General features: G+C 52.3%; 1 protein-coding gene across 1 annotated transcript in view; it reads left to right on the plus strand.

Annotated features, from left to right (window-relative positions):
• The first annotated feature begins 887 nt into the window (after window positions 1–887).
• The window catches only part of PARD6G (par-6 family cell polarity regulator gamma), a 94147-nt gene continuing 75384 nt past the window's right edge, over window positions 888–19650 (plus strand). The window contains exon 1 of the mRNA XM_030926137.1: window positions 888–1162. Within this exon, the coding sequence (XP_030781997.1) occupies window positions 1091–1162 (72 nt within the window). The 5' untranslated portion in view covers window positions 888–1090. The remainder of the gene's footprint in view (window positions 1163–19650) is intronic.

The raw sequence follows: 19650 nt of genomic DNA on the forward strand, positions 1-19650 counted from the left end.
AATGATTTTTTAAAAACTGTCTTGTCTTCTGAACTTCATCACAAATTCCTCAAGGGCAAGGACTGTTTCTTTGGTGTCAGCAAGCCCCTGTTTCAGAGGCCTCTTGATTGGTATTCATTGATGCCGCTAGTAATTGATTCTTTGTCTTAACAGGTTCTCTTTTTCTAGCTGCCTTAGAAAAAGTCTCCTTTCGTATCAGGCAGGTCTACAGGTGCTTCTGATCCTCTCCCTAGAGATAGGCTATCTGATAAAGCCCTCTAAGCCTTTCTTTTTATTTTTTATTTTTTGAGTCTCGCTCTGTCTCCCAGGCTGGAGTGCAGTGAGCGATCTGGGCTCACTGCAGCCTCCGCCTCCCGAGTTCAAGTGATTCTCCTGTCTCAGCCTCCCCAGTAGCTGGGATTACAGGCACCCACCACCACACCCGGTTAATTTTGTATTTTTAGTAGAGATGGGGTTTCACAGTATTGGCCAGGCTGCTCTAAGCCTATTTCATAAAACCCTTCTCCCAGGCCATCAACAACTTGACAATTAGTACTGACAGGTGATGCCTTTTGGGATCAGGTCTCTAGCGGTTCTCTTAGCATTCTTCTCTTGAATAGCACCCAAAAAACAACGGCAAAAATCAGCCCCTATCCTAGGTTGCTCCGTGGAGGCCATCAAAACGAGACGCCCCGGCTGGTTGCGACGCTCCTTTCCCCAGGCTCTGGGATTGTGGAGAAGATAGCGCGCACCCACTGGCGATCTGCCGCGGAGCTGCAGCGTGGGGGTGTGGCGTGGCTGGTCCTCCAAAGCGCGGGGCGGCGATGTGGGCGGGGATATGGGCGGGTCCTCCGGGGCTCGGGGGGCGGGGCGCGGGGAGGTGGGGCGGCGCGCGCCGGCGTCCCCCGCGCTCCTCCCGCGCGCGGCCCCTGGAGTCCCCGAGGCGCGCGGCCAGCCCAGCTCGGGCCCGCAGCACCGGTAGCAGCCCGGCGGCCAAGCGAGCGCGGGCCGGGCCGGGGCTGGGGCCGGGGCCTGGGGGCGCCGCCCCCGGGAGTCTTTCTGCGGCCCCTGAGGAGCGAGGGCGACGACGAGGCTGACCGGGGCCGAAACCATGAACCGGAGTTTTCACAAGTCACAGACCTTGCGATTCTACGACTGCAGCGCGGTGGAAGTCAAGAGCAAGGTAAGCCCCCCGCTCGCCCCGGCGGCCCTGCGCCCAGTCTCTTGGCTCATCAATGGGGCGCCCCGCGGAGGGGAACTGGGGCGGCGTGGAGGCGACAGGCGCCGGCGACAACTTTCGAGTTCGGGCGCCGCGCGCCGCTCCGCGGGACGCGCACTGGGGACCCCGGCCGTCCTTCCCGCCCCCCGCGCGGACACAAAGCCCGGCAGCCGCGGCGCTCAGAGGGCCGAGGGCCATCGGACAGTCCGTGCAGACTCTGGACCCGCTCCGCGGGAGCTGCTCTTTTGTTCCACGAGCGAGAGGCGATCGGGGCGCGCCACACATTGGAGGGGAGGGCGGCCTTTCCGGGGCGAATTGAGGGCCAGGGGCTGCTCGGATTCGGGGCCGTGGAGGGGCTCTGGGGGCCCGGACCGTGGGATGGCCCTGGCCAAGGCGCCTTCAAGGCTGCAAAGGACGCTTGTTACCGGCCAGGAGGAGACTTGCCGCCGGCTCCGAGCCGGGCGTCCCGCACCCGCTCGGTACCGAACATCCAGGCACCAGGCGCGCTCCCCGGCGCAGACCCAGAGCACGCACCGGGCTCTCCCCCTGCCCAGACCCAGACCACGCCTCCCCGGGCGCGTCCCCGGGCCAGACACCCCACCCCGCCCCCACCCCAGACTCCCCAACCTCCGGACGCGCCCCCGCCCCAGACCCAGCCCACTCCCCCGGGCGCGCCCCCGGCTCAGACCCAGACCCCTCCCGAGCGCGCCCCCGGTTCAGACCCATACCCAGACCACCCCCACGGGCGTGCCCGGCCCCTCCCGCTGCCTGCGCCCGGGCCGAGCGTGCCTGAACTTGCAGGTCGCGATGCGCGTCTGGGTAATTGGCTGATAGGATCTGGCGCTTCTGCCCTTTGCGGGGGCGGTTCCTTCGCCACAGATACTGTTTGTGAGGGTCTCCTTGGTGGACCCCGCAGGCTGAGGAGGAGCTGCAGTGGTTCGGGGTCCTGCGGGAGGGGGTCCCTCTAGTCTTTTGCTGGCTACTCTCTGGGAGTTGAGCGGCCCTTTCGCCCTTTCTTCGCACCCCGGTTTTCAGAGTTGTAGGAAAGGCTCCTAACGGCGGAGTGGGAGCCCGCACCCGCAACTCTGTGCCTATCTTGGGCGCAGGGTGGGTGTTCCCTCCCCGGTCTCTGGGGAGGCAAGTCTAACAGCCTTCTCTCTCTGTGCTGCTCTGACGTTTGGTGTAGGATTTCCAGGGTGTCTGCAGAGGATTAAGGGGGTTGTCCCAGCAACGGCGTGGCCACCTCTCCAGCCTGCTACAGTGATTTGCAGGATCCTTCTCTACTTAGGGGTACACGGTCTTTTAACGAATCCCTCATTTATCATAAGATCCTGTCCTTACCCTTGCCCCATGACCTCGGCCCCACACCCATCTTCTCTGGAGCACAGAAGTGCCCCCAACTCCCCCAAATCAAGTGTGCCAGATGTGGGTTAGGTGAAGGGAAGAGCCCACAAGCATGGGTGGGAGGTTTCTTTAGCTCAGTGGGAACACGGCTGTCTGGAGCTGCACTATCTAGTACAGTAGCCAATAAGCACGTGTGGTCTGTAATCTTATTTAACTTTTTATTTTGATGTTTTTGTACATTCACAAGTAACTGTGAGAGAGGTCTATACTCTCAGCCTCTCAGCCTTTGCTCAGCCTCCCTGATGGTGACATCTCGTGTGACTAGCACACTGTCCTATCCTGGACCTTATCGGGTCTCAGCAGCGTAACACACTCATTCGTGTATGCCTAGGTCTGTACGGTTGTGTGACCACCAACTCAATCAAGGTGCAGAACAGTTTCGCCCTTTCATCCTAGGATCCTTGCTGCTCCCCTTCACAGCAGCTGTTTAACCAGGGAGGACTGATTGGTTAACATGAACGTTAAAGATTCAGTTCTGTGCTCATTGGCCCTCTGCAGAGGGTGGCTGCCTCCTCACACACACAGCTCCAGAAAATCAGAGGCCTCAACAAGGCCCAGGGTAGGTCTGGAGGACACGCCCTCACCAGGCCTCGTCCTGCTGTCCTGGGCTGCTGGCACTATAGAGGCTGCCTCTGCCTTCCCTGAGGTGTCAGCCTGCCTGTCTCTGCTGGCTCCTCTTGGCAAAGAAGGGGTGCTGCCTCACACCCCAAGCATGGATTCAAGTTCAGATGCAGCAAATGCTTGTCTGGAGGTGAGTGGCAGAGCTAGAGTTTTGGTTGAACTTGAAAGGGCCGCACTGACCTGGGCCTTACTGGACTTGCTGTTGTGCCCTCCCCACCATGATGGGGCTGAACTTACTGCTTGTCCAGAGGGTCCCTGTGGCTCTTCCTTCTGTGCACAGCCTCCCACTTACCCACTTTATGGTTACTGTTTGTTACTATGGCATCTATCTCTATAGGGAGACGCTGTTGTCAAAATACAGCAAAGCCTTATGACAGCCTAAATGTAGCACCATAACACCATGGTTTGGTTTGTGGGGAAAATGGCGTCTGGGGAGCTAAGTCCAGCCTCAGTTCTGCCACCTACTGCATTTGTGAGCCTTTGGGCAAGTCATTTACCTTTTCCGAGCATCAGTTATGTCATCTGTAAAATGGGCATGATACCTTTTCTGCTTACCTCTCAAGATGAAATGCATTGAATACAAGAGCACTTTGAGTTAAATACTGCAGGTCAGAATTCTTTGGCATTTTAAGATACTGGGTTGGAAAACTGCCTTAGGTTCTCTCAGAATTTTTGCCATTAACCATTTGCCACAGATGGTCAGTCCCCAGTGCTTAGGGACAGGATCCTGGTGTGTGTGTGTGTGTGCAAGGGGGCAATGGTCAGTCCCCAGTGCTTAGGGACAGGATCCTGGTGTGTGTGTGTGTGTGCAAGGGGGCATGTGATCTTTGATTTTGACCTGGTGGCTCTTCCCCATTTTGCAGCCCCTTATACGTCTCCAAACATTTTTACCTTAATTCTAGAGATTCATCTGTGCCTCAGCAGCCCAGCAGCAGTATGTACTTGCGATGGCCTAGTTCTGTTTGTGGGATCACCCTTTTTCCCACTTAGCTTTGACTTTTGCCTCTCCTTCCACAGGAGCTGCAGTGGGGAGGGAGGAGCTATGCAGATGTTTAGGGCGTTTCAGGTGGAGGAAAGCAAGAGTCCTTGGCCACCTTAGAATGTAGCAGAAAAGCCAGTGCTGGGATTGGAAGGGTTTTACAGGGGGCAGCAAACGGAGATGAATGTTCATGTGAGGAGAAGACAGCAAGCACCACGGTGCCACTATGAACTTAGCAACGCCTTTAACTATATCAGTATTTCGTCCATTCCCATATTGTCTGCATAAGCTTGAAAAATCCAAAGAAACACAGCTTATCCCCTCCCAGCAGTGTGCTCAGCCTAGAGCCCTGAGTTCCTTCGGACTCGAGCATAGATGGCCCACTGCTCAGGGCCTTGGCCCATGCTTTCTTTGGCCTGTGTATCCCTAGTTTGTGGCTTCCCCTACCTGAAATGCTTTCTCTGAGAATCTGCCCTATCCTGAGGACCTTCTTAGACAGCTCCCTCTTCTACAAAGTCATTCTGGATGCCTGTGCCAGACCAAGCTTTCTCCGTCCGACCCCTTCTTGGTGTTTCTGGTCATCTTATTGGCACTTGTCATGATGCTGGTGCCACGGTTATGTTCGGCACAGATTGTCTGTCGTGTTGATTATCTGAGGGAGACGGTTTTCATCCCATTTGTGCTTCCTTATTAAATGATGTTGGGGCTATTTTGGATTCTAAGCAAACAGTGTCATCGTGTCATCGTAGGAAATGTAGAAACCACAGCCAAGCACAAAGGAGGACAAACACCATTGGTGGCTCTCCTGTCCAAAGGTGTTAAATGTTGCCTCTGGCCTTCTGGTCTTTTGTGTGCATGTATGATGCATGCAGTTTTGTGTTACAGAATTTGGGTCAAATAGGCATGTCATGGTGTAGCCAGCTTCCGCCTCCAACTTATCATGTACTGCAAATGTTTTTCATGTCATTAATATTTTTAGAAAACAAAGAAATGACTGCATCGTATTCCTGCTCCTGTCTAAACCATGACTAACCAGTATCTTAAGTTAATCCCAAGTTTTTCCATAGTAAACAGTGCTGTAAATAGTATCTTTAAGTCTTTAAATAAAATTATATATAGAATATACACTTTTTTTTTTTTTTTTTGAGACGGAGTCTCGCTCTGCTGCCCAGGCTGGAGTGCAGTGACTGGATCTCAGCTCACTGCAAGCTCCGACTCCCGGGTTCACGCCATTCTCCTGCCTCAGCCTCCCGCGTAGCTGGGACTACAGGCGACCACCACCTCGCCCGGCTAATTTTTTGTATTTTTTAGTAGAGACGGGGTTTCACTGTGTTAGTCTTGATCTCCTGACCTCGTGATCCGCCCATCTCGGCCTCCCAAAGTGCTGGGATTACAGGCTTGAGCCACCATGCCCGGCCTTTAGAATATACACATTTAAAATATGTAAAGGTTATTGATTATATTAAACCACTGCAAAATTCTTACTGATCTTTAGAACAAATTCCCAGCAGTGACATTACTTGGGAAAGGTATGTACTTTTAAAGGCTTTGAGTACGTATTTCTACTTTTCTTCTGGAAAGTTTATTTTACCAATTTATAGATGCTGTTTCATATCTATTCATTCATCTGTCCTTTCTCCCCATCCCTTTCTTCTTTCCTCCTCCTAGCACTGGACATTTTCTCATTCTTTCCCAATTAGATAAGTGAAGTGGTATCCCATTGTTTTAATTTGTATCTCTTAAGTTATTAGTGAGTTAAAAATTTCATATGTATTGGCTATTTGTATATTTATTTTTAACTGCCTGGTTTTGTCCTGAATCCTTTTTCTCTGTTAGTTTTCTTGGGAGTTAATAAATATGGGAGCTTCTTGTTCACAGTGTTTCCAATCAGTGCAGATGGTGCTGAGGGTGACTGGCTCTGAGAGTGCTGTGACCTTGCCCCCAGACATTAAACTTGGGCCCTCCAGGATGACAAGGGTATGAGGAGCCTGTTGGTTGGCTGGCCGATGCACTGGCTTGCGGGTTCTGCTGGGGACAGCCAGGCGGGCAGTGTTTTATGTTAGTATGTCTCCTCTGGTCCCCAAGATCTTATTGCTGGCTGAGGCCGTTGGCTGCCATGGTGCTGCAGGAACTTGCCCTTCCAGCTGTGTGATGTGCGACAGCCGGTGGGATGGAGCTGAGGCCAGGCCTCCCAATTGGGTGGCTGACACTTGCCTCCTGTGGGCCAGTTGAGAACTGCCTGGACATGGTTTGACTCACCTGTGTGTGTCAGCTACGCCCTTTTAAGACTTTAGTTTTGTTGTATTTGTGCATGTCTGTGCTTAAACAGGTTCGGTGACTTGATTTGGGAAGTCACATCTTAGGGAGACTTACCAGGGACCCAAGTGCGGAGTCAGCCTGGGGGGTACTGATGGTGTCACTGCCCCCGGGGAGGCTGCCCATTTCTTGTAGGTCTGTGGCCTGTGAGAAGCAAAATTCTCTGATGGCCTTCCAGGGGGCACTCCAGCTAGCCAGGGGGTAGAGCCCTTTCCTAGGACCCATGGCATTTCAGATAGAAGGCCCTAATTTTAGGGAAGTGAAGCAATATCAGGGAATGGGAGATGCAGCCATTCAAGGTCTCAGAAGTTCTGGCGTTTGTGAATCATGTCCAGAATTAGTACAAAGAGGAGTGGCATCCTGATCTTTTCCCATAAAGGGGTCTCCATGACCTTTAGAAGCAGCAAGAAGGGAGCCTGGCACGACAGCAGCAGAACCTCCCAGGTGGTTAGACTTGTTCACCTGGCTGCTTACATGTCAAATCCACTTCCTCTGGGCAAATTTCTACTGCGCCGTGACCCTGGGGAGCCATGGGAGGCTGTGTAGCCCCCAGCCTCTTTCCAGCACGCACCTGCAGCCCTACTCCGAGGCCCCCAGGCCGGACGTTGCCTGCTGTGCAGAGGTTGTGTTCCAAAGTATTAATAACATTTACTAATGCCCCTATAATATGTGTATATATATGTGCCAGGGACCGTTCTAAATACGTGGCAATTGCAGATAGTTCACTAATGCCCATCACCATCCTGTAATGTGGGTTCCTTTATCACACCCACTATACAAATGAAGAGGAAACTGACTCACAGGGCACTTCACTGACCTGCCCAAGGTCATAAAGCTCATAAGAGGGGCCAGAACCCAGACAGTCTAGCTCCAAAGTCTAGAATGGGAACCACCAGTTGTCCATGGCTGCTGGAAGAGGGCTCATGCCCCTCTCAGAATCCAACATGCTGTGAAATCCAAAGTAGGACACAGGTACACACATTCCCAGCTCACCATGCATAGGATGAGAGACCCCCTCAGCTGTCTGAATCTGGAGCTTGCAAGAAACAGCTGGGAGGGTTAGTCTTGTGTTTTGTGGGAAGAAGTGTTATTTTTCTTGCATCACTGTAAAAGGTTCTTGCTGCATGGCCTCAAGGGAAGTCCTCTATTCAGTAGCTGTTCTTTCAAAGTCTGATCTCATCCATGCATTTGTTTACTCATTTACTGAGCAACTATTGTGTGTCAGGCATAGGGCTCGTGCTGGGGTAAAACTTACAACATCCCTGCCTTAAAAACACCAGTGAAGGTTCAGTCAGGTAAATGGGCAGATTTGGGTGAGGTGGAGTGTCCTTTGTCTTGATAATCAAATATCACCAAATCCACAGCTTCACATCTCCTTGAAATCGGAGGTTTCCGGTGCAGCCCAGTCATCCCACCACCCAGCAAGACCAGTCAGTGTTCTGGGTCTCCCCTGAAGTTGCTCTGATAGTCTCTGCATCGGCAACAGTGATGCCTGTGTGAGGTGGTTTGAGATTCTAGGTCTCCGTAGCTCCCAGAAGCAGGTGGGGTCCAGTCCCCACTTGTCCTTATTTGGGGTTCTTTAATCCTCCCCACATGTTTTTGGAGGCCAGTTCAGAACCCTAGCCACGTTTCTTGATGGTGTGCTGTGTAAGGAAGAGGGCAGCATTGGAGGTGGGAAGAGCAGTACTTTGTTTGTAGTAGGGACACAATCAGTGTCCCTTGGGTCGGATTCAGATGAAAAACAAGTGGGTTTTCCTGACAGCTACCGTTCAGGAGTGGTCTGTTAAGCAAATTTAGAAAATAACTACTTTTTGAGAAAGGGACAACTACTTGTACTTTTGAGTTGGTGCTGGAGCAAGTTAGGACTTTTGGGGACTATTGAGAAGAGATGATTATATTTTGCAGTGTAATAAGGACATGAGATTTGGGGGGACAGGGAGAATGTTATAGCTTGGATATGTGACCATCCAAACCTCATGTTGAAATTTAGTCCCCAATGTTGGAGGTACAGCCTAAATGGAAATGTCTGGGTCACGGTGGTGGATCCCTCATGAATGGCTTGGTGCCATCCTCGTGGTAATGAGTGAGTTCTTGCTCTGTGAGTTCTAGCAAGAGCTGGTTGTTAACAAGAGCCTGGCTCCTCCCCCATTGCCTCCTCTCTTGCCACATGATCTCTGCACAGGCCGGCTCTCCTTCCACCTTCCACTGTGAGTAGAAGCAGCCAGAAGCCCTCCCCAGAAGCAGATACTGGCACCATGCTTCTTGTACAGTCTGCACTGTGAACCAGATAAGCTTCTTTTCTTTAGCAATTAAAATACATCGATACATTGATTTGCCAGTTGGCTTATTGCCAGGGCATCCCTGAGAGGCGTTGGTAGCCTTGCCCTCTCCATCGCTGGGAAGGTAAGTGGCGCTAGTGCTGTAGGTAGGGGGAGAAGGTGAGGTACTTTGGAAATTAAGAGCCCCCACAGCTATTTCTGTTACTGTTGGCGCCTCCTGAGTTTCTCAGTGCTCAGAGATAGACCAGGAACCTGTTTGTTGCTCCGCAGCTCCTGGGATGCTTGTGCCCTTTCCTTGTAGACCAAGCTTGTCTAATCCATGGCCTGTGGGCCACATGTGGACCAGGATGGCTTTGAATAATGTGGCCCAACACAAATTCATAAACTTTCCTAAAACTTTATGAGATTTTTTTTTAAGCTCATCACCGGTCATTGGTGCATTTTATGTGTGGCCCAAGATGATTCTTCTGCTTCCAGTGTGGCCCCGGGTACCCCTGTCGTAGACCATCAGCCCTACACACTTCTGCTTGCAGAACTGCCTGGGCACACACAGGTGCTCCAAGGACCAGCCCACTGGGAATGGGGTGGCTGGACCAGGGCACTTCTGGTATAGCTGTGTCATCAGGTACCTTTGACCCCCTCTTCTCCCTGCTGTTCCCATGTTCCTGGGGTCTGAGGAAGTGCTCTTCTGCACCCTGGCCCCTGCCCCACCTCTCCCTTATTCTCCCTTCACATCAGTCACCCATCCCATGCTTCACAGACAGTGGCAGAGGAGTCTAAGAGGGTAGGGCTCCACTCCCCAGCCCCAGCCAGAGCAGATCTGCTTTGTTTTGAGGTACATGTGTAGCATTTTACTTGTGGGGGAAAAAAGGCTTTCGCTGCTTAAAAAGTTTGAAAACCACCATAGTGCAGGATGCTTTCAGCCTGGGCACTGAGGCCCTCCCACGTGGCCCATGTGAAACTACTAGTTTGTCTGTCACCTCCCACCTCCCCCTGCCCCTCCCCCCCATTCCGTGACCTCCCAGCAAACCAATCCTGTCCTACTCTTGCCAGTGGAAGTTCAGCCTTGCCTCCCTGCCTCAGGTCTCAAATCACTGCCTGTTCAGGAAGCTGTCCCAGGCCCCCTTAGCCCAACGACAGTGTCTGCTGGGTTCAGTGAACGTATTACAGTGAAGTACTCTCATCTCAAGTATACGGTTTGGTGATCAAGCTGCGGAACATTCCAGCATCCAGGAAGGTTCCTTCATGCTCTCTTCTAGTGAGTACCTATCCCCGAGGTAACCACTATTAGGTCTCTATCACCAGACCAGTTTTTTATTATTAGGTTGAGCACTGTCTGTCTTCTCTAGTTCAGTGTCATGTCTGCACGATCCATCTGTGTTGTATGTATCAGTAGACCTTATTTTTGATGGAGACTTAGTATTCCATTGTGTGAGTGAGCTTAGGTGTGTCCTGCTGATGGAGGTGGGGGCTGTTCCCAGCAGATGTTCTAACCCATGTCCTCTAGTGGCCACATGCACATGCTTCTCTTGAGCACATAACATGCTTGCTGTTTTGACTACTCACACGGACACTCATGCTAATGACCGTTAGCCACTTAGGCTGATGGCTTTATTTATGAGATGGGTCTTGTTCTGTTGCCCAAGCTGGAGTGCAGTGATGCAGTCACGGCTTACGGCAGCCTTGACCACCTGGGCTTGAGTGATCCTCCTGTCTCAGCCTCATGAGTAGCTGGGACTACAGGCACGTACCACCATGCCCCACTAATACTGGCTTTCAGTGATGCAAGTCTGCCCTATGGGGGTGATCTCGGTCATTGATCTTACCTATGACTCAGCATTGGGATTGTTCCTGGCTCTGGTGTACACAAAGACTGTGAACCCTGTGTGGATTTGGGGTGAGGCAATTGTAGGTCCTGGAGGCCTTGAACCACAACTTATTAGCTATTTGTTGATTAATCAAAATCAGAAAAGATCCTTTATCTTACAGAATTTAAGGTCCCCACTGCTGATGTGTGAAGGGCTTTCACAGCCCTTCTTCTAATTCTGTGGTTTGATTGGCTGCTCTTATGCATTTCCTGGCTTTTCTTGAGTTCACACCAGCTGACCAATCTCTGGGGCCCCTCTGGTGGGCAGGATGTTGTGGGAGAAGCTGGGACCTGAGATGAGAACAGGCCTGGCACTGTGCCAGAGGTCCCAGGACATCTCTGTGCCGGGGCTCTTTGTGTACAATGAAAGTTGGACAATCTTTCTTGGAAAACGTGCCTGAGCTTCACATGTGGAATGAAGACCTCACAGCAGCTTCACTCATGGTGAGCTGTGGACACCCGCAGGGCCAAGAGCTTCCACTCCACCTTCAGCCTGGGAGGTGTGCCTGGCTTGCCTGGCTGGCAGCTCATCCCTTCTGCACTCACAGGAGGGTGTTCGTGAAGCCTTTGTGTCTCGAGGGGCGTCAGAGCACTGTGTGGATTTCTCTGCTCCTCCTAAAAGCCCGTCTGCTGAGTGGGTGCATTTATTTTCTGTCTTATCACGTCAGTACACTTGTCAAAAGCTGGATTATAAATCAGTCAGTTCTGTGGTGTCAGATCTCTCTTTTTGCCTTGGCTTCTGAGACAGGATGGACCGTATGCCTATGCATGAGCCCTCAAGAAGCCTCTTTCTGGGGACCTGAGCTCGGGTGTGAGGCCCCTGAGGTTCCTGCTTAAGGTGTGAAAGAGGAGTTTGGGGCTGTTACAGCTGTCATTTTTAGGTGGTCAACTGTTCCAGAGGATTTGGAAACACAAGCAATGTTAGCACCTGTGTCCCATGGCTCAGGGGCCTCCATGGCTGGCTTTCCACCCACAGTCCTGACCTCATGCCTTGCTGGTGTCTGCAATAATACGGGGTGTTTCCTTGGGACAAAATAAACTTCTCTGCCTTCAAAGTGGTCCCTCATGAGGGGGAGGAAGTGGCACTGACCCCTGTGGCCTGCAGTCACCTTGGGCCCATCAGCACCTATACTGGTGCAGGGATGAGAGGGAGTGCAGGCCCAGCTGTGGGGGCAGGCCTCCTGGGCCCTGTGTGAGACCCGCCTGTTCTAGCCACCGGGCTGTGCGGTGGTGCATGAGTGACTGGTGCTGAATGTTAAATCCTGTACCTCCTCAGGTGGCTTTGTTTTGTTTACGAACTTTGCATGAATGTTCTCCGTTGTCTGAGGTGGCATAGTTTGCCTGGAAGGTGACACTGTGTGTCTGCATGGACAGGAGCAGCAGACATCAGAGAGATGCAATTGAGATAAATGGTATGTTGACTAAGCCCCACTCCACTCCTCAGGATATGAGCAGCTGGGGTCCCTGCGTGCATGAAGGTCTGTCCCTTGAGGGTCTCACTGTTGAGGAGGCCCCACTTCCCTACTCTGGAGATGAGCAGCCCCAGGTCCCTGTGTGCATGGAGGTCTGTCCCTCAGGAGGGTTTATCTGTGAGCCAACACTCACCTGTCCTGCACCACGAGCTGGTAGCAGTTCCCCAGGGATGTGGCCCCACGGGTTGTAGGAAGGACCCCACTCAGGGATGGGCTGCTTCCTAAATGCCCTCATGCATCCTAGACCCTCTCCTCAGCTATCTGAGCCTCTGATCCTGCCCATGAATGCTTGTGTGGGCATGTTTGACCCTGTGTCCAGTCTGTCTGGTGGAGACGGGGCAGGTGCAGTGATATAGTTTGGCTGTGTCCTCACCCAAATCTCATCTTGAATTGTACTCTCTTAATTCCCACATGTTGTGGGAGGGACCTGGTGGGAGATAATTTGAATCATGGGGGTGGTTCCCCCACACTGTTCTCGTGATCGTGAATGAGCCTCAGGAGATCTGTTGGTTTTATCAGAGGTTTCCACTTTCACATCTTCCTTATTTTCTCTTGCGGTCGCCATGTAAGAAGTGCCTTTCACCTCCCACCGTGATTCTGAGGCCTCCCCAGCCATGTGGAACTGTAAGTCCAATTAAACCTCTTTTTCTTCCCAGTCTTGGGTATGTCTTTATCAGCCGTGTGAAAATGGACTAATACAGTAAATTGGTACCAGCATAGTGGGGTGTTGAAAGATACCTGAAAAGATACCTGAAACTGTGGAAGCGACACTGGAACTGGGGAACAGGCAGAGATTGGAACAGTTTGGAGGGCTTAGAAGAAGACAGGAAAATGTGGGGAAATTTGGAACTTCCTAGAGACTTGTTGAATGGCTTCGACCAAAGCCTGTTAATGATGTGCACAATAAGGTCCAGGCTGAGGTGGTCTCTGATGGAGATGAGGAACTTGTTGGAAACTGGAACAAAGTGTTAGGGTTTAGCAGAGACTGGTGGCATTCTGCCCTGCGCTAGAGATTTGTGGAACGTTGAACTTGAGAGGGATGATTTAGGGAATCTGGTGGAAGACATTTCTAAGCAGCAAAGCATTCAAGAGGTGACTTGGGTGCCATTAAAGGCATTCAGTTTTTTTGTTTTTTTTTTTTGGACGAAGTCTCGCTCTTGTCCCCCAGGCTGGAGTGCAGTGGCGCGATCTTCGTTCACTACAACCTCCGCCTCCCGGGTTCAAGCGATTCTCCTGCCTCAGCCTCCCGAGAAGCTGGGATTACAGATGCCTACCACCATGCCCGGCTAATTTTTGTATTTTTAGTAGAGACGGGGTTTCACCATGTTGGCCAGGCTGGTCTCGAATTCCTGACCTCAGGTGATCTGCCCGCCTTGGCCTCCCAAAGTGCTGGGATTACAGGCGTGAGCCACCACGCCTGGCCAGGCATTCAGTTTTATAAGGGAAGCACAGCGTTAAAGTTTGGAAAATTTGCAGCATGACAATGTGATAGAAAAGAAAAACCCAATTTCTGAGGAAAAATTCTTGCCGGCTGCAGAAATTTGCAAAAGCAAGGAGGAGTCAAATGTTAATCCCCAAGACATTGGGAAAATGTCTCCAGGGCATGTCAGAGACCTTCATGGCAGCCCCTCCCATCACAGGCCCAGAGGCCTAAGAGAAAATGGTGTTGTTGGCTGGGCCCAGGGTCCCTGAGCTGTGTGCGGCCGAGGGACTTGGTGACCTGCGTCCCAGCTGCTCCAGCCATGGCTGAAAGGGGCCAATGGAGAGCTCGGGCCATGGCTTCAGAGAGTGCAAGCCCCAAGCCTTGGCAGCTTCCATGTGGTGTTGAGCCTGAGGGTGCAAAGAAGTCAAGACTTGGGGTTTGGGAACCTCTGCCTAGATTTCAGATGTGTGGAAACGCCTCAATGTCCAGTCAGAAGTCTGCTGCAGGGGCTGGATGCTCATGGAGAACCTCTGCTAGGGCAGTGCTGAAGGGAAATGTGGGGTTGGAGCCCCCACAGAGTTCCTACTGGGGCACTGCCTAGTGGAGCTGTGAGAAGACCCAAAGTCCTCCAGACCCCAGAACGGTGGATCCACTGACAGCTTGCACTGTTCGCCTGGAAAAGCTACAGACCCTCAATGCCAGCCCATGAAAGCAGCTGGGAGGGAGGCTGTACCCTGCAAAACCACAGGGACACGGAGCTGCCCAAGATTATGGGAACGCACCTGTTACATCAGCGTGACTGGATGTGAGACCTGGAGTCAAAGGAGATCATTTTAGAGCTTTAAAATTTGACTGCCCCGCTGGATTTCGGACTTGCATGGGCCGTGTAACCCCTTTGTTTTGGCCAGTTTCTCCCATTTGGAACGGCTGTATTTACCCAATACCTGTACCCCCACTGTATCTAGGAAGTGACTAGCTTGCTTTTGATTTTACAGGCTAATAGGTGGAAGGGACTTGCCTTGTCTCAGGTGAGACTTTGGACTGTGGACTTTTGGGTTAATGCTGAAATGAATTCAGACTTTGGGGGACTGTTGGGAAGGCATGATTGGTTTTGAAATGTGAGGACATGAGATTTGGAGGGGCCGGGGGAGGAATGATATGGCTTGGCTCTGTGTCCCCACCCAAATCTTATCCTAAATTGTATTCCCATAATTTCCAGGTATTGTGGGAGGGACCTGGTGGGACATAATTTGAATCATGGGGGCGGTTTCCCCACACTGCTCTCGTGGTAGTGAATGAGTCTCACAAGATCGGATGGTTTTATCAGGGGTTTCTGCTTTTGCATCTTCCTATTTTCTCTTGCCACCACCATGTGGGAAGTGCCTTTCAACTCCCGCCGTGATTCTGAGGCCTCCCCAGCCATGTGGAACTGTAAGTCCAATTAAGCCTCTTTTTCTTCCCTGTCTTGGGTATGTCTTTATCAGCAGCGTGAAAACAGACTAATCATGCAGGGAGCACAGGCCCAGGACTGCAGGCCTGGCCACCTCCTCCACTTCCTTCAGCAGCCCTGCAGTAGGCTTTCTGCAGTGGAGGTCAGAGTACTCCTGGTGACCCACCCCACCCACCCTGGACCCTGGTGTGGACATCACCTAGCAGAGGCCTGTTGAATTGTGTGGCTTGGGGGGTGGGGGCAGAACCTACCACTGTTCATCTCCACCCTGAACTGCGGGCTCTGGTCACACTCAGCACAGCTTTTCGCTCATGGAATTATTAAAAGATTATTTCATTTTTTAAAAATGCCCTGAAAAACAGCCACCTGCCAGCAGTGAAGGGACAGGCCTAGGAAAGCAGTGGCTTCTACTCAGAGATAGGGCTTGTGGTTCAGCTGCAGGAAGGCTGAATCTGCCAGCAGCTCAGGCCCACAGTGTGAGCCCAAAACAGGTTTCCTATTCTGCATTATTACAATTCCATACATGCAAGAGGTCTCCCTTTACTGTGCTTGCAACTTTGGGTTTTTGAGAAGGGCTCAGCAGCCATCCCTGTGGATGCCTGTGAGATGCTGAACCCATCTCTAGGCCTGGGGGAGAACAAACAGCTTGGTGAGCAAGTTGAGCACGTGAATTGCTCCCATTGGCTGGGGTCTTATTCTCTCACCAGGGCCTATGTTGAGCACAGAACATGTATTCATATTAGATTCGCACCACTACCCTGGGATGAATGTTTTTATCCATTTTACAAAAGGGGAACAGAAATCTGTTAATTTATTTAACAGAGAAGTTAAATGAATTACCCAAAGTTACACAGCCAATACAGGTGAGGATTGGAACCCAGGTGTGTCCATTCAGAGCCTAGCTCTTTGCAGCTTTGCTATGTTATCTGTCTGTATTTGTACAACTCCAGTGACCCAGTCTGCATCCCCTCAGCCCCTGCCAGTGGGCAGCACAGCTCGGATGCAGAACTGCCTAATTCCTCCATGTATCATGAGCTCACATGGGAATGGGACCCCACTTTCTTCCACAGGCTGGAGTTCCAGGCATCTGCCTAAGTGAATTTACCTTTCAGGAAAGTCTTGTGAAGGCAGGGACAGATGAGCAGCCTGTGCTCATGCCTCACACACTTGGGCCAAGGCCAACCCCCTGGCCCCCCTCCCCTGGCCCCCGCTCTCAGCATAGAGTCTCCTGAGCCCTCACTTGTTTCTGGAGTAGCCCTGGCCCGTTCATCCTGCTCCCTTGCTGATGGGCCATCCTTGTCCAATTCCCTCCGTGAGGGGCATCTCCTCCCACCTGGGGTGTTCCTTCCCACAAAGGGCACCCCTTGTACCTGAGCTTCCATTTGGAATTCTCTCTCCCATCATTGTAGCCCTTTAGGTCTTTTCAAAATTCCCTTCTTGAATTCAGCCTCAGCTCCTTCATTTACTAGCCTTGTGACTATGGGCAGGTTATTAAACCCCTCTAGGTTTCAGTCTTCTCATTTGTAAAGTGGGAACAATGACACCTCCCTAGGGTTGCCATCAGGATTAAAGAGAGCATGCACACAGAGCTTGGCATAGACTCTGTCTTCTCTCCTGTACGGTAAATCCCTTCTGGACAGAGACCATGTTCATAGACCTCCGTGTCCTCCACTCCTACCCCTCCCCAACTCCTACATTTAGCAGGGCTGCGTGCGTCGGTGGAGAACACATGGCATGAACCAGTGGCAGGCCCTCTGCAGCGACTGTCTCTGCTCAGAGGGGACCACAGGGTACAGTGGGTTTAGCCGTCACCCTGGGCAGTCTGACACGATGCTCATCTGGGCAGTTCTGCGAGTGCCAACGGCTGGGCCATCATCACTCTGGATCTTGGGTGGACAGCACCTGGGCAGGTGCCAGGCGCCACCTCATCTGACTCATAGGTGTGTGGCCCGATTTTAAACCGTCCCAACGTGTCAGCCCAGGAAGTCATTCCGTAGCAAACAATGCCGAGTCCCACGCTTTCGCAGGTTCCTCATTAGGATGTCCGCCTGTATTTCTTTTAAGACCCATCGCACTCTCTTTTCCTACGTGGAGTTCCTTCTGTGTTTCTTAGTTTCCTACAGGACACAGATGTGCACGTGTGCTCCCTGGCCTGAAGGTCCGAGGCGGCTCATGTTTGCCATGCACACGCGTGAGCTCCTTTACAGCTGGAATGTGCCTGGGCTTGGATGGCAGGCCAGCATTGCCATCCCCTCCCAATAGACCCTGCTCTAGGCCAGGGGCTCTGACAGTCTAAGGCGAGTCTCAGCCCCTGCCAGTGAATGGTTTAGAGCTGCGCATGTGACCCCACCCTGACAGGGAGACTTGAGGGTCTTCTTCCTCTGATGTGGTGATACTGTGACCTTGTGACCCACCTGGATGTGTGGGGGAATGTGGGAGACACCTGAAGGCCCCCAGCACGTCCTGGAGCCAACTCCCTGTGTCAGTGTTTCTCTGGAGCATCTCAGACACATACAAGGTCCTGCTTGCCTGGCCGCCCACACTGCCCTCCTTGTTCCTGGGGCTGTCCAGGCTCCTTTGGTTGTGCCATGGGATGAAATGCTCTCTGTCCTCACGCTTCACCTAGTTATTTCCACTCCTTGTACATGCAGTTTAAATTAGGGCCTGTGTTTTACAGTTTTCGTTTGCATATCTCAGAGTTTGCAATTACATATTTGCATGTGTGATTATTGTCTAACTTCCGGCTCGAGCAAACCATCAGCCACATGAAGATAGGTCAGTTGTACAACCTTTAATATGCACGTGAGCCCTGACTCTTGTCAGAGTGCAGATTTGGACTCCGGGTCTGGTGTAGAGCATCTCCAGCTGGCTCCAGGGAATGCTTCTGGTTCAAAGAACGTCCTGGAGGGGCAGGAGATCGAACTTTCTGAAATGACCTTGCCTGGGCCCAGCCCAGAGGTCCTGATTCCTTGGCCCGAGGGGGCTCCTGGCTCAGACAGGATTCCCAGCCCAGGGGCCTTGTCCATCTGAGCTGTGTTGTGCCAAAGTAATTTCTGACCTAATTGGGACCTCACTGCAGATTCGGCGTTGTGTTCTTATGTGTGTGTTTTTAAATTTACTATATTGTAAAGGCTTCCTTGAGCCCTTAAACCCTTTTAAAATATCACTTCTGGCCAGGCATGGTGGCTCACACCTGTAATTCCAGCACTTTGGGAGGCCGAGGTGGGTAGATCACGAGGTCAGGAGTTCAAGAGCAGCCTGGCCAACACAGTGAAACCACATCTCTGCTAAAAATACAAGAATTAGCCAGGTGTGGTGGCGTGTGCCCGTAGTCCCAGCTACTTGGGAGGCTGAGGCAGGAGAATTGCTTGAACCTGGGAGGTGGAGGTTATGGTGAGCAGAGATCACGCCACTGCCCTCCAGGCTGGGCGACAGAGCGAGACTCTCTTCAAATAAAATAAAATAAAATAAACCCACTTCTGTTAGCTTCATCATATCTTGACCTGGAAATGTGCTTTCATGTGTTTGATGCACTTACTATTTCCATTTGTCACAATTGTAAGTATTTTGATGAGCATTTTCTGTGGGAATCTCTTGTCTCTGTTTCTGATTGCCTGCAGTCGTTCACTGTTCTCACCTGCAGGCCTGGGGTGGGGACCTTAGATGGGAGGCAGGCCCCTGGGGGTATGAGGGAGGTCCTTGGCGGAGAGGGGCCTTAGATGGGAGATGCAGTCTGTGAGCAGGGGATGGGGCCTCAGTGGGCAGGGCCTTAGGTGGGAGGCGCAGTCTGTGGATGGGGGCGGGGCTTCAGGGCTGCATCTTAGGAGGTGCAGTCTGTGGGCTTTGGGCCAAGACCCTGTGGTGTCTGGGACCTTAAATAGAGACAGTCTGCATGCCCGGGGGCAGGCCTGGGGTGGGCGGGCCTTGTTGGGGTGGGGACCCCTGGCAGACAGTGTGAGCTGTAGGGGCACTTGGTGCCTGAGACTCACCCAGCAGCGCTGGTTGAGGAGGCTGGGGGTCAATGTAGACGGGCCTGGGGTGGCCTTGTGCATGTAGCCTGTGTTCCCCAGGACTGTGTGTCCGGGAGCTCCCATCCCCTGGCCTCCCCTCTGCTCACCTCCCCTCCCCTCCGCTCACCTCCCCTCACCCCCCCACGGCACCTTCCGCAGTTTTCACTTGGGGTCTCACTGCTCGCTGCCGTCTCCCCCGTGGGATGCCACTTCCTGAGCACCAGGTAGGGCCCTTTTCCTGCTGTGCTCAGAGGCCTTGAAACCACTCCTCGGATGAACAAAGGTGGGGCCTGCCTCATGCTGGTCACCTGTCGTTTAGTAAATGTTTTTAGTATCTACTGTATACTAAGCTCTCTTGGGGATAAAATGGAGACCACATTTTTCTTTTACTGTACAGCCCAGCACAGGAAAATATGGGTTCAATGAGTAAGTTTCTAGCTGGCTCAAAGAAGTGAGTTCAAATACAGACATGGCCACTCAGGAGGACACTTCTGTGAACCTCCTGGCCTTTCTGAAGCCCTGGTGGCCTGGTGGTTCCCGGGGTTGCCCTCTCGTGAATGGGGTTTCTCAGACGTTCTTCTCTTTCTAGGGTCTGTTCTGCTGAAGGGAAGGATGTGGGATGGGGAGTGGG

Source organism: Rhinopithecus roxellana, chromosome 21, assembly GCF_007565055.1.
Source record: "Rhinopithecus roxellana isolate Shanxi Qingling chromosome 21, ASM756505v1, whole genome shotgun sequence".
NCBI lineage: Eukaryota > Metazoa > Chordata > Mammalia > Primates > Cercopithecidae > Rhinopithecus > Rhinopithecus roxellana.